The sequence below is a fragment of the Anolis sagrei genome, chromosome 1, assembly GCF_037176765.1.
Source record: "Anolis sagrei isolate rAnoSag1 chromosome 1, rAnoSag1.mat, whole genome shotgun sequence".
Classification (NCBI taxonomy): Eukaryota; Metazoa; Chordata; class Lepidosauria; order Squamata; family Dactyloidae; genus Anolis; species Anolis sagrei.
This window is the reverse complement of record NC_090021.1, coordinates 116,694,116-116,709,008: the sequence shown is the minus strand read 5'-3', so window position 1 is coordinate 116,709,008 and position 14,893 is coordinate 116,694,116. Positions and strand designations below refer to the sequence as shown.

The 14,893-nt window shown below is 38.9% G+C and overlaps 1 protein-coding gene across 3 annotated transcripts in view; it reads right to left on the bottom strand.

The window, feature by feature from the left end:
* EYS (eyes shut homolog) overlaps positions 1–14,893 on the bottom strand; it is a 1,026,188-nt gene that overhangs the window by 548,742 nt on the left and 462,553 nt on the right. For all 3 annotated transcript variants that reach the window (XM_067468024.1, XM_060752827.2, XM_067468032.1), the window contains one exon: positions 7,657–7,778. In XM_067468024.1, the coding sequence (XP_067324125.1) occupies positions 7,657–7,778 (122 nt within the window). The remainder of the gene's footprint in view (positions 1–7,656; positions 7,779–14,893) is intronic.

The following is a 14,893-nucleotide window of genomic DNA, read 5'->3' as shown; positions in this document are numbered from 1 at the left end:
TACCTTGGTGAGCATAAGCTGAATATGTTTGCTGTTAGAATGGTGAAGGCACATTTAAATATTTCTATAACTGCCTCTCAGGTGCTATCTGCATTTCCCTGACATGGGCAAGCAGGTGAGAGCTCAGTAGGTTGAAGAACAAAAAGGGAAAAAAATGGAATATGGTTAAAGGGAGAGTGAGAAAGAATGGCACATATGTAGGGGATGCATTTCTTTGAGTGCCTTCCTCTCTGGGTGTCTCTTGGTCAAATATGCCTAGATTTATTTATATTATTTTTCTTAATAGCACTCAACGGCACAATTCCTGGACACATTATTTCCTCTCTCTAATATGAGCTATGATAGCATCCTTGTATTCCTAGAGTACTGCACAGTTTTTGAAAGTATTAAAAAGGAAGACAGAAAGTACTGGACAATCAATCTTTATCCAGAATTTCAGAATCCAAAAAAAATAAAATAATGAAAATCCAAAATTGTCCACATGGGTGGCCGACACATGTGCTTTCTACTGGTTTAATGTACACAAATATTGTTTCGAGCATACAATTATTAAAAATAGTGTATAAAATTAACTGCAGACTATGTGTATATGAAGAATAAATGAATTTTGTGCTTAGACTTGGGTCCCATCACCAAGATAATCTCAGAATACATATGTAAATATTACAAAATATATAAACAAAAAAAAACCCACAAAGCCTTTCATGCAGAATGTGGAGAAAACACCATGGAAGATGGGGGCTAGAACCCTGCTAAGTATTTATGATGACTTCCTAAATTTTATTATTCATATTTATAATTGGGTCATAATTAAATATCCAGAGAATCTCCTGAAGCAAAGGAGTTACCTGATGCTGATAAGCAGCATACTGAGTGATTACATATCCTTCCTGCAGCAGGCCACTGTGTGATAAATCATTGTGACAAAACCCCACATAGGCCTCTGCTCATCACATCACAACTTACTGCCAGGAAGAGGCTGGATGCATCATCACTCAACACCCTACTAATCAGCATCCTGAAACTCCTTCAGTTAGTGGCATATCTGGCTTTTAAGATGGATATTGCAGGGTCAGATCAGGAAATAGATGGTAACTATGTCATGGTAGCTATGTCTCCCACATAGGATCGCAGCCGTAGTATTTAAGACAAACAGTTTCACTCCAAGTGGTCCGCACTTCAGTTAGGTATAATGATGAATAAGAGCATCCGACTTAACATTTTGAAGATGTTCAGATCTAAACCTGTTCCTTCACTTATTTCTAGTACTGGGAATTGTATTCATCCAGTGAATTCTGAAATCTATATCCATCACCTGTAGGTTCAAATTTCCCTCATTATTTTTTGTGAATTTCCACAATTCAATCAGGAGTTAGCAAGAGAGAGAGAGAGAGAGAGAGAGAGAGAGAGAGAGAGAGAGAGAGAGAGAGATCTTTAACTTCTTTTGAACATCCTATGTTTGATTCATTTGGATCATCTTTTCATTATATGCTGAAACAATTTAATAAACTAAATAAAGGAAGGAGATGTTTCCAGTGCTCCCTATACTGATCTAAATCATGCCAAAACTCAATACACACCCCACCCAATCTAACATTCAGTTAGTCATGTTCTCCATTCCTTTATCATAGGCTATATTAAGTCAGCACAATCTACTGGTAAGTTTCCAGATGATTTGCTGTTGGTTAACAAGATATTTTCAATCCCTATCTCAAATGGTCTGAGAATAACAGAAAAACCTATTCCTTTTCATCTGAAATGGGTCTGCTTCAAACTAAGAAAATATAAATTGTGGTAGTAGTGTAGGACAGCAGTAGATTTATCTGTGAAAGCTTTTGTATGTGAGTTTCAGCCCCAGGCTCTGAAATATATTCAGAGCCACTTTATTCTATAATTCCATGTCTTTTCCTCTATATTGTTCTTTCAAATTGTTGTTTGTAATCTTAAAATTATTTCTGAGTTATGGTGATATGAAGGCAAATTGTCCGAGTTTTTTTTTTTGGATTTTTAAAAATTAGTGTTATGAGTTATGCTCAATAAGTATTGTTTATAAACAGGCTTTTTGGCAGAGAGGTGCTTCCAGTTATATTCTGAACAAGCATCTGTTAGGGAGTCATCTCCTGGATTCCTGGTCAGCTTGGAAGAAGACAACTTCATTTTAAAAGTACAAGCTTGAATTTTCCTAAGAAATTCCTTCCCTCCTGTTGTCAAGAAAATGGTCTCATTGTTGCATTCAAGAAGGGAATCAGTGTTTAAATGTCTTGTTTATTCTGAATGAATGGGAAAGCTTGCTAAACAAGCCCAGAATGGTGCACCTTATACTTGAATAGTCTGAAAGCTGAGTCTAGATCTGTCATCTGAGAAATATGATATGTTAAGAATAAAAAAAAGGCTTAATTTTATCCTGCCATTTTACTAAGCTTTTTGTTTTCTCTTAACTAGAACAATGTAATAGTTGTTCTGATGACAACACTGTTATCCTCCATATATAATTAACCACTGTACTGTCGTGCGCCGGGCCTATGACAATGTCTGTTTACAGGATGTGCTTTTGCCCAGCGAGATGCCAGGGTGTCTCAGCTAAAGGGTCCCATAGGTTCCCCAACACAAAGTTCTGTAGAGGCTCAAAATAAGTCCAACAAAGTTCTTTATTAAGGCTTAAATCTTCAAACAAATGAATTAAATGCTATATAATATTGAAAAAACTGGTAGCTTTCTCGCTCTGCCAACAAGGGACAGATAAACTGTTCCTATCTTCTTTAGGGAAACCTTCCGACCCTTACTTGGGCAATCTTTCTTTACCTTGCTGGTGTGAGGCCCCAGCTCCTGGCTCCAAGCTGCGTTATGGATAGCCCGAGTGGTCCCTTACCAGGCAATGGTTGCTGTAGATCTGCCAAGCTGGTGTCCTTTTAGTTTCTTCATGAAGGCTGTAGGAACTATTTCTTTTGCCCAGCAAAGGCTGGCTGTATTCCTCCAGCAAAGCTGTGAAACTGTAACATTACTCCCCAGCAAAGCTGTCTGTAGATCTGTTTCTTTAACCCCAGCAAAGCTGGCTATAGATCTATATAGATCTATTTCTTTAACCCCAGCAGAGCTGTAAGAAGCAAAGCCTTTTACAGGTGGGACAGAGAAAAGCCTACACGTCCTATTGCAAGGCTTCAAACTGAATTAAAAGTCCCTTTTCCCCTCCAAAACCTGGGGAAAGGGGCGGATCTAAAGGCTCTAATGAGGATTGATAGGTTGTTGGCCCTATGATTGCAACTTGGGGAAATCTACCCAATTGCAAAATGCAAGGCCCAAATAGATTCGTGCAAACTAACAGTGAGAGAAAAAGAATCAAATCTCCTGGCATAGCCGTGCCAGCAGAGCCACCATTTGTATTTGTGAGATTTGTGTGCTAGAATTTCAAGCCACTTTTTCAGGAAAAAGCCAACATCATTCCCCTACAAACTATTGGATGAGAATAATGCATATATCCAGTTAAAAAAATTATGGACGACACTGTACAGGGCTGGGCTTTCATTATACAAATCGTGAGTAGGGAGAAAACAGTTCTGGGGACATAGAAATCTTGCCAAGGTTCAGATAGGACTGCACCAAGGATAGGAAAAATATGTGTTCTTTTCAACACTCTTAATAACAATAGTCACTTCATCGATCTGAAGTTTCATTGTAAGGAGAAATGCATCTCACCTCAAGAATTTGCACATTTGTAAGTCTTATGAAACATTGGGAAGAAGTACACAAGTTACAATCACATGTGAAATATTTGAACACCAAAATTTGCAGAGCTGGAATTTAAAAATACAGGAACACCCATAGCACCTTAAAACAAAAACAGGAAGAAAATGCACAATAGAGTTAGAGAAATACAACAAAAGTAACACTGGGAGTTTTATATGCCCCAGTTGTATTTTGGTGGCCCCTGTGGAATATTTTTGTACACATAATAGGGAAGAGTCCCCCCCCCCCCCCCAGCCCCTGCAAAATCAGGACTTCATCACTGCTGTAGATTCTAATAAATGTTCAAACAAATTGCTCTGTCCATGCGGCAGCTACTTCATTTTGTTCGGTTACTAGGTTGCAATCTTGGCTCTAATGCTTCTTGCTCCTATTCAGTACAATGTCAGCATCCAATTTCTACTCATAAAAGTCAAGGATATCTCTCAGGTTCAGGAGTGTTGCTCCATTAGGAGGTGAACAAGATTACTTAAAACAAATTAGTCTACTGTTCATAGATTAGTTTCCCCTTTTCTGTTCCACAGGTTAAGTGATCTTATATTCTCTCTACATATCTCCCTCTCTCGCACGCACACATACTGTAAAGTACATATTAAAATTTCAAAATGTGTATTAAAATGTGACTTTTAGAATCCTAACAAATTTAAACTACAGAGAAAACTCTTCAGAGCTTTTCTTTACATTGAATAAAATACTCATGTATTATTTTCAATATTACACTGAGGAGAAAACAGGAAAATCAATTCTGTTAGCTCAGTGTGAACAAGAGAATGTTCTATGTTTCTATGGGTAATGGTATAGTGTCTTAGTTAAAGCTGCAATCCTTCACACATGTACAGTGGAACCTCGAATTAAGATTATCCCAACTGAAGAACTGTTGCTTGGCCTGGGTTTCACTTTGACGTTGGGTTGCATTTTGACTTAAGACTAGTGCCAGAGGGAATGCTAATGTGAGAGTACATGACTTTAGGACTTCTAGCGAGTGACCTCCGTGCTTTGTGCTCTTGTCTGCTTGGGGAGATTGCTGTCCGCTTTGCTTTTGTCCGCTGTGAGGAACTTTGGGTTAGTTGATTTTGTGTGGTTTTTATTTCAGGTATGTTTGGCTTCATGAAGCGAAAGAGGGACACAGAGCAAGAGAGGGAGGGGGCTCGTATGAGTACATTATGAGTACAGTATAAAGAAAATGATGTTTATGCCTCTTCATTTGTGCTTTTTACTTTCTTGCCACAACTTTGTGCTTTTACCACGTTAAAGCTGATCTTTCTTGTTATGGTTCAACATGACTTTGCAGGTCTTGCCTTACTGTTACACTGGCCAACACACATTTTGTTGCTTCAAATGTGCTTCCTTGTCACAACTTTGTGCTTCCACCACTTTAAAGTTTACCTTTTTTATATATTGTTCCATGTGAATGGATTATTAAATAATTTATACATTATTTGTTATTTATAAAGTACATGTTCTTATTTAAAACCTCCCAAAAATGGGTGGGTAGGTGTGAGATGGATTAAAAGCATATCAATGGAAAAAATCACTTTGAGATAAAAGCATTTTGAGTTAAGAGGTTAAACTCTTAAGTCACTGTACCTGTAAACATGCTCTGTTGAATGTACTTATGAGAAAATTATATTGTTAGAGATATAAAACAACTTGCCATTTTGGGAAGAGGAGTTAATTGACCTCACTCTTGGACTCATGATAAGATTGATTTAATATCAGATGATGCCATATTAAAGAAGGAATGAGAATAAATGCTATGGCTTTCAATCTAGGTGTGTACTCAAATCAGAAATGGAGGAGACTTTTCATCACCAAACAACTGATGATGGATGGGCAATTAAATAAATAAGACAATTCAAGTTGGCTTATTAAATCTTACAAAGCATTTGCTCTCAGAGTTACTCTGAGTGTGCAGTGAAGTAGTTCAGGATGACCTTTCTTTGCCAGCAGGATAATTTATTGTCAGCACTGACAGAGGGAGAGGAATGAAAGATGCACTCCTTGAATACTTTTGAATCCTTTCATTCGGACAGTGAAAAGCTTGACACAATAAGACCTACAACTGATAATTATCAAAGCATTGCAAACAAATATAGAAGCTTTTGGGGCTGTGGGCTGACCCAATCCTCAACAACAGCACAAAATGAATCCATGGTAATGCTTTTAGAATTCTGAATGAATAGAAAAGTCTGCTTTTACCCATTTTAGAAAAGAAAGCAAATCAAAGGCAATTGAAAAAGCATGGAGGCTAAAAACAGCTCATCTGGTATTGATTAATAATATAAATTATTCAGAGAAACAACAAAGAATGGCCTCTTAGCTCTTTGTCAACAGACATTTTAGGAACAAAATAACAATGTCTGGGATACAAACCTAGGCATATGAGTTCTATACAGAAATGTCTTATGTTTTCTCCTCTCCCTTATATTTCTTATAGTGAGGGATCCACCTCCCCATAGTACAAGTCCACGCTACTAAGAAATATGCATGGCTATCACAATCATAATGGTGTTTCCTAGTTGATGTGATCCAAAGTTGATGTGATCCAAAGAAAATTACAGGTATACTTATTTTTTTTTTGGATTGTTACAATATGGTGCTGAGACAGGAAACTTGCTGAGCTTGCTTTTTTCTAATGTAGTGACTGTATTCACAGTCCATGCTTTAAGCACACAATCTACGTTATCACACCAGGGTTTAAAGTGAGCAGCCCCATGTTTCTGCAGAATTCTTGAAAATGTATTTTAGGGCAAGGCTTTTTGAATTCTCAGCTACAGAGGTCCTTGCCTTCCCAAACTACATTTCCCAGAATTCAGCAGATGGCGGACATATGGGGCTGCCTGCTTTAAAGCCCGGGTGTGATAACATAGTGCATCTTAACCTATCAGTGAAAACATCAAATGGGTGAGGTATCAAGGCATCTGACTCACACTAAACTATATGGCATATTTAAACCAATTGGTTCTAAAATATATAAGATTATATATGGCATAAAAAAACTTGGTTTTGTTCATTTGCCATGCAGGATCTGCCATTTTTATATTGTTTGCAGTGCAGCCAACAGTGCAGTTGTGTTAAATATAACTTTCTTGCTGCCAAGCTTGGTGCCTGTCTGTTCTCACACCAAAAGGCAAATCTCATGACCATGGCTCATATGATAGCAGTGACTAAATTAAAAATGATGCAGTCACAATGGGGGCTCTACAGGTTATTATTTATGAAGTACAAACTGAAGGGTCACTCCAATTTAACTGAAGATTCAAAGAGACACATTTCTACCTCCCTCAGTTATTATCAAATCAACTTTCTCTTTCTAAAGGTCTCTAAAAACTACAGCTAATTAGGTGGTAACAACATTTAAGAGGTCTGACCATAACGCTGCCCCCTCTGATTCAAGCACTGAGATCTTGACTCCTCTCTGTGGTCTTTCTTTGGAGAACAGAAAGCAACTTTCATGTCAATGGCTATCTTGGGTAACAAAGAAGAAATTGTTCTCCCAAGTGAGCTTGAACAGTAAGTCATAAAACAGATAATTCAAAGGAAGAAAAATTGTCTTTGTAAGTACCAAAGTCATAAATATCCAGTCATACTTACTTAAAAATCATGATTCAGGCATTCACAAAAAAATGTTTATATTGACACATGCAAAAGGGAATATACTATCTCTCTCCCCATCACACTGCTCATTTAACTCGTAGAAAGCATACAAAATTACCCAATGGATTCTTACACTAGTGGCAAGGCTCCTTAGGCAGGAAAACCATAGATTATTCCAATCATCATCTTCACAGCCTGTTTATCATGATGCAACAGTTTTGAATTTCAGCAAATGGAGAAACAAAAGAAGGGGCAGAAATGATAAACCACTATTCAAATACCCCAGTTCAATTAGAAGTGGAAAAAAATGTTTCTTACCGGAAGTCATTGAAAAGATCGATGCAAGTTCCATTGTTCTCACAAGGCACAGAGTCACATTCGTTGACTTCAGTTTCACAAAATGATCCCTCCCAGCCTGGGGGGCAAAGACACTTGTAACCCTAAAATGAATACAATAAATTAACTTCTTGCCAATATTGTATTGAGCACTGATGGACCTCTAATGCAATTACAAGATCATCCGGTTATCCTCTATTTCAATTGAACAGGCATTTTAAAGAACAAGCTACTAAAATTGTTTCGAACTTAAGGATCAACTTGGCATGTTATGATATGGAAAAAAATGTGGACTAAACTCAATTGCTAGTCTCAGTTGAAGTACACCCAACTGTTAACAATAACAAAAGTGCCACAGATTTATTCTGATTGGTATTAACAAATAGATACAGTCTCACATGATTAATAAATAACACAGGGACCTTTTCATTATTTGTCACATTTGCATGTTTCAAATGTCTAAACCAATTTTCACTATGGAGGATATTCTGTTTTAATTGGGAAACCCACATATAAAGCCTTTGTCAATACAGCAGATTGTGTGTTTGTTTTTGTCAAATAACCACACTCCTGAGTTTCTACACAACTGAGTTCATCAATCAACTGATCAAAAGTGTAGTGTAAGGAAGTTGCAAGTGTGACTTTCTGGGACGCACATGTGTCTGTGGGTAGAACTACACTGCCATATTATCGAATTTCTGAATCCAGATAATATGCTTTATTATGTGAGTCTACAGTGCCATATAATCCCATTCAGAGTAGATAATCTAGAATCAGAAACTGGATTATATGGCAGTGTACATGAGGTCTAAGTGTAAGAAAGAGGGGAAGAGAAAGGGCACATCTAGTCTGGTCTGGTCTTATAATCAGGTCCACCCAGCACTGTAGCCACAAATCATTGTTATCATAAAATGGATTTTGCTCAAAATAATGTAAACTTACTGAGGAATGTATATTGAATAAATTAGATAAATTATCTGAAAACGGGCATGTACCACATGGCCCATGAGCTGCAAGCAGCTATTATGGGCAGAAAATATCTGGTTTAAAGAAATGTTTAGCAGTTTCCTACTTGCTCTGGATTTTGGAAGGATTTCTTCAATTTCACAGGGGAGCTCTGACAGTGTACTTTGCTGTGCTGTGTTCATTATTGATGACTTTCATGGTGGCAGTAAGCGGTAGCCCAACAGCCCATAACATATTCTGTGAGCCCAAAGACTAAATTTTGACAAAAGTGGAACAACTCACGCTTTAAACTGTAAAGTGATATAACACCGTAAATTATCAGAGATTATCTGATTCTCTAAAATGATATGAAGGTTTATCTGTTCAGCACCTGAATCAAAGAACTTGCAACTTTATGGAAATAGCTGTGAGTTTTTTTAAAAATAAAAGAACATAGGTATACTAAATATATTCAGTAATACTATGCGGCATTAGTTTACTGACTGCTACACGAGAAATATTATCTAATTTTGTCCCAAACGAGAAATTACAGGACTCAATATTTCCTGAATATGGGCAATAATACTAAAAGACATCATTAAAACAGGATTAAGATTCACAATTGACCAAATGGGGTAATATATTAAACTAATTTCAAGAGGTCATTTACAGTCAACTTGAATGATTCCATTATGGCTGGACTGTCATCAGCTGCAACTCAAATCATTCATTGGTGTGTGAAAATTTGAGAATATTTATATAAATTTCACTTTCATGAGATTTAAAAAAAATGAACCCATGTTCAATATATACTTTGCAAATAAAAAAACTGTCAGACACATGCCTTGCATAGCATTTTGCATCATATTTTACAGATAGCAAACATCTCATGCTTCCAAATATGTTTATGACATTTATGACATTTATGGATTGTTTAATTCCTTTCACTGATAAAATGATATGAGAATATTTGACATAACAAATCTATAAAAACAGATTCACCTTCAAAAAATAACTAAGATGTTGGACAAGAGACAACTCTTTGTAATGTAGCAAAACTTATTTCACGATACTGCTAGGCATACTTTTCAAAAGATCATGAATGATTTTCGAGCTCTCAGAACAAAGCTAAAACAATGTACAGGTGGTCTTTTCATCCCTCCTCCCAGTTGTAAGACACGGTCCTACAAGGGCCAAAAAAATAGTACAGGTTAATAACTGGCTTAGAAAATGGTGTCAGGAGGAATGCTTTGGCTTCCTCGACCATGGCCTGCTTTTCCAGGAGGATGGCCTACTGGCAAGGGATGGGGTGCATCTCACACAAGTAGGAAAACACCTTTTTGCTCACAGACTCGCAAACCTCATTAGGCACACTTTAAACTAGGTCCACCGGGGGAGGGGGACAACAGCCTTGTGAACACTACTTTACCCACAATGTCAGGGAACCACCAGAAGGCTAAACGGAGCGCTGCACAAACACAATGAGGTCCAAGTACCGAAAGCACAATAATATCAAATAAACAGCTCAGGGGAAGATCTCAGGGGCTCACATGTCTTTATACTAATGCACAGAGCATGGGAAATAAACTAGAAAAAGTCCAACTTTTAGCACAACATCACAAATATGATGTCATAGTCATCACTGAAACCTGGTGGGATGACTCCTATCACTGGAATGTAGACATGGAGGGCTATAACATCTTTCACAGAAACCAAGCAAAGGGGAGAGGAGGCGGGGTAGCCTTATATGTCAAAAAGTGTTACGCTGCACAAGAGATGCAAGACAGCAATCCGGGAAACCAGCTTGAAAGCATCTGGATAAGAATCAAGGGAACTGGGACTCAAAAAGATGTCATTGTAGGCATCTACTACAGACCTCCAAGCCAGGAGGAAGAACCTGATGAAGTCTTCTGCCAGCAGTTGACAGGCACAGAGATGACAGATGTAGTAGTCATGGGTGATTTCAACTATCCTGATATTTCCTGGAAAACAAACTCAGCCAAGAGTACAAAGCCCAACAAATTCCTTGCTTGCCTTGCAGACAATTGCATGGTCCAGAAGGTAGAAGAGGCAACAAGGGGGTCAGCTACTCTTGATCTCATCCTAACAAATGCAGAGGACCTTATCAATGCGGTTGAAGTGGTTGGATCCTTAGGGGCAAGTGACCATGTGCTCCTGCAATTTGAGGTACAAAGGAAGGCCAAAACTAAGACAAGTCAAACCCGCATTTTGGACTTTAGGAAAGCTGATTTCCAAAAAATGAAGGAAACACTGAGCAGCATTCCATGGACACAGATATTAAAAGACCAGGGAGTTACGGATGGATTGGCATTTCTCAAGAGTGAAATACTCAAGGCGCAATTGCAAACTGTGCCAACAAAGAGAAAAAAATAGGACAAGTGCAAAGATGCCAGAACGGATGTCCAAATAACTGCTAACTGTGCTAAGACACACAAAAAACATGCACAAGAAGTGGAAAAAGGGAGAAATCACCAAAGAAGAATTCAAACAAATAGCCAACTCCTGTAGGGAAAAGGTCCACAAGGCTAAAGCACAAAATGAGCTCAGGCTTGCCAGGGACATTAAAAACAATAAAAAGGGATTCTTTTCTTATGTCAATAGAAAAAGGAAGAACAAGGAGGTGATAGGACCTCTTCGAGGAGAAGATGGGGCAATGCTGACATGGGATAAGGAAAAGGCAGAACTGCTTAATGCCTTCTTTGCTTCGGTCTTCTCACAAAAAGAAAGTCATCAACTTCAGCAAGATGGAGTGGATGAGGGATTAGAGGACATCCAACCCCAAATTGGGAAACAAGCCGTCCAGGAATACCTGGCCACTCTAAAGTCCCCAGGGCCAGATCAACTACACCAAGAGTATTGAAGGAACTAGCGGAAGTCATTTCGGATCCATTGGCAATCATCTTTGAGCGTTCTTGGAGAACGGGAGAAGTTCCAGCAGATTTTAGGAGGGCCAATGTGGTCCCAATCTTCAAGAAGGGAAAAAAGGATGACCCATCCACTCAGCCTCACGTCGATACCAGGCAAGATTCTGGAAATGATTGTTAAGGAAGTGGTCTCCAAACACTTAGAAACAAATGCGGTCATCGCTAATAATCAACATGGATTTATCAAAAACAAGTCATACCAAACTTATCTGATCTCTTTTTTTGATAGAGTTACAAGCTGGGTAGATTAGCAGGGAATGCCGAGGATGTAGCATACCTGGATTTCAGTAAGGCCTTAGACAAGGTCCCTCATGACCTTCTGGCAAACAAACTAGTCCAATGTGGGCTAGGCAAAACTACGGTTAGGTGGATCTGTAATTGGTTAAATGGATGCTCACCAATGCTTCCTCTTCATCCTGGAAAGAAATGACGAGCGGAGTGCTGCAGGGTTTCGTCCTGGGCCCGGTCCTGTTCAACATCTTTATTAATGACTTAGATGAAGGGTTAGAAGGCAGGATCATCAAGTTTGCAGATGACACCAAATTGGGAGGGATAGCCAATACTCCAGAGGACAGGAACAGGATTCAAAATGATCTTGACAGATTAGAGAGATGGGCCAAAACTAACAAAATGAAGTTCAACAGGGACAAATGCAAGATACTCCACTTTGGCAGAAAAAAACGAAATGCAAAGATACAGAATGGGGGACAATGCCTGGCTCGAGAGCAGTATGTGTGAAAAAGATCTTGGAGTCCTCGTGGACAACAAGTTAAACATGAGCCAACAATGTGATGTGGCAGCAGAAAAAGCCAATGAGATTTTGGCCTGCATCAATAGGAGCATAGTGTCTAGATCTAGGGAAGTAATGCTATCCCTCTATTCTGCTTTGGTTAGACCACATCTGGAATATTGTGTCCAATTCTGGGCACCACAATTGAAGAGAGATATTGACAAGCTGGAATGTGTCCAGAGGAGGGCGGCTAAAATAATCAAGGGTCTGGAGTGTAAACCCTATGAGGAGCGGCTTAAATAGCTGGGCATGTTTAGCCTTAAGAAAAGAAGGCTGAGAGGAGATATGATAGCCATGTATAAATATGTGAGGGGAAGTTATAGGGAGGAGGGAGCAAGCTTGTTCTCTGCTTCCCTGGAGACTAGGACAGGGAACAATGGCTTCAAACTACAAGAAAGGAGATTGCATCTGAACATGAGGAAGAACTTCCAGACTGTGAGAGCCATTCACCAGTGGAACTCTCTGCCCCAGAGTGTGGTGGAGGCTCCTTCTTTGGAAGCTTTTAAACAGAGGCTGGATGGCCATCTGTCAGAGGTGCTTTGAATGCAATATTCCTGCTTCTTGGCAGTGGGTTGGACTGGATGGCCTATGAGGTCTCTTCCAATTCTATGATTTTATATTAACCTTTGTATGTCAATACATTTCTTCAGGGATGAAGCAGGATGCAGAATTGCACCTGGGGCAAGAAGGACAATTGAAGAGCTTTGCTTTGCAAAGAAATAAAGAAAATGTTGCAAGAGAAGTTAGAGACAGTCAAGGGGCCACTGAGATGGGCCCAAGCCTGGAGCCATCTGAGGAGAAGATCCTTAATCGGGATGAAGGGATGCAATAGGCAGCCATCTTTTTCTCTCTCCTCCCAAGGAAGAAAATCAAGGGAAAGAGGACACAAAGAAGTAAGGGAGGGAGGGAGGCTTGGAGAGAGAGGGCCAGTGGAAATTTGAACAGGGGCCGCAATTGGCCCCCGAGCCAGACTTTGGACATGTCTGTAGAACTCAATAATAGTGCTTCGCAGTGCTTGTTGATTTGAGCTTTGTTTAAAAGGATCTAAATCACAACTCTGAAATCATACCCTGTGAGCTAGATGTGAACTTTCTTTAAGCTCTGCTTCTTGGAATTAAAAAAAAAATCTTTTATGTAGCAATAATCTATCATGCTTTGTATCTGTCATGTTGAACAGCCCTTTTAAATGGAAAAGAACAAAATGTTCAAGTCCTGATTACAGAGGAAAGAACTCCAGCTCTGTATGAGATTGTTAAATGGTATGGACCAGTTAATCAAGCAGAGGCAACTGCTGTAAAACTCCGAAATAAAGATGGAACATTCAGACTCAGAGATGTATCTGAAGAGATTGATTTTAGAGATCTCATGTTCCTCCTTTATTAAGAACTGTGAAAGTCTTTCTAAAGCAGTAGTATATATTTTTAACAGCTTTCAGTTCTCTAAAATACAGCACAGGAACTAAAGCAATGCTTTTCATGAATATCAGTGAAAGATGTGCCTTGACAATGAAATTTGGTCCAGATTTCTCTTTGATTATTTGGAAATGGCCTAAATCAGGTCAGATCAATTTAGAGCCAGCTTACATCAACTTGGATCCTGAAATATAGCCATGCTTCCAATTGATTGTGCTTCTCATAGATATCATTGGAAATCCAACAATGGCTCAATCTTTCCTCCTCTTTTTGTAAGAATCAGATAAAAAACAGACACAGTGGGGAGTGTGTCTGCCAAACTTTAAAAAAGGCATAAGAGTTTGCATCACACACACTGTATAGTTCATTCCTTTAAAACTCAAACTGTCACATCTTTTAATTTCTTGATGACATGTGCAAGCTTAGTTGGCTCTAATGAGGGAATTTGTGCTATATGTTTCAGTTGAATAGATTTATAAGAGATTTAGAAGCAAGGTCACTGTTTCTGTTGAAAGAGTATTAAAAAAAAACAATCAAAGAAAAAAACAAAAACAACCCTGCTTTTCTTCTAATTACCTTGAGGATTTTTCTCCTGAAAGTGACAGCACTGAGGTGACCCCAAGTAAATAACCAGAAACATTTCAGAAAACAAAATATGGAGGATGATTTATTTGCCCTTTCATCCTGAGATAGATAGATAGGCAGGCAGGCAGATGATAGGCCTGTGCGATCAATGAAAAAAAAGTTTCAATACTCATTATAAAATTGAGAGGGGCAGGTGGCAAATCATTTCTCAAGTATCATTAGGGGTCTATATCATAACTAGAATGATATAAGGATTTTTGTTACTTTTTCATTAAGTAATTGTACAAGGGGGGGGGGACTTCCAGGGTTCCTCCCCCCCCCCCCAATTTTAGTGTTATTGAGATGAAACTTGCTACAATGGTTGTTGTTGTTCATTCGTTCAGTCGTCTCCGACTCTTCGTGACCTCATGGACCAGTCCACGCCAGAGCTCCCTGTCGGCCGTTACCACCCCCAGCTCCTTCAAGGTCAGTCTAGTCACTTCAAGGATGCCATCCATCCATCTTGCCCTTGGTCGGCCCCTCTTCCTTTTGCCTTCCACTTT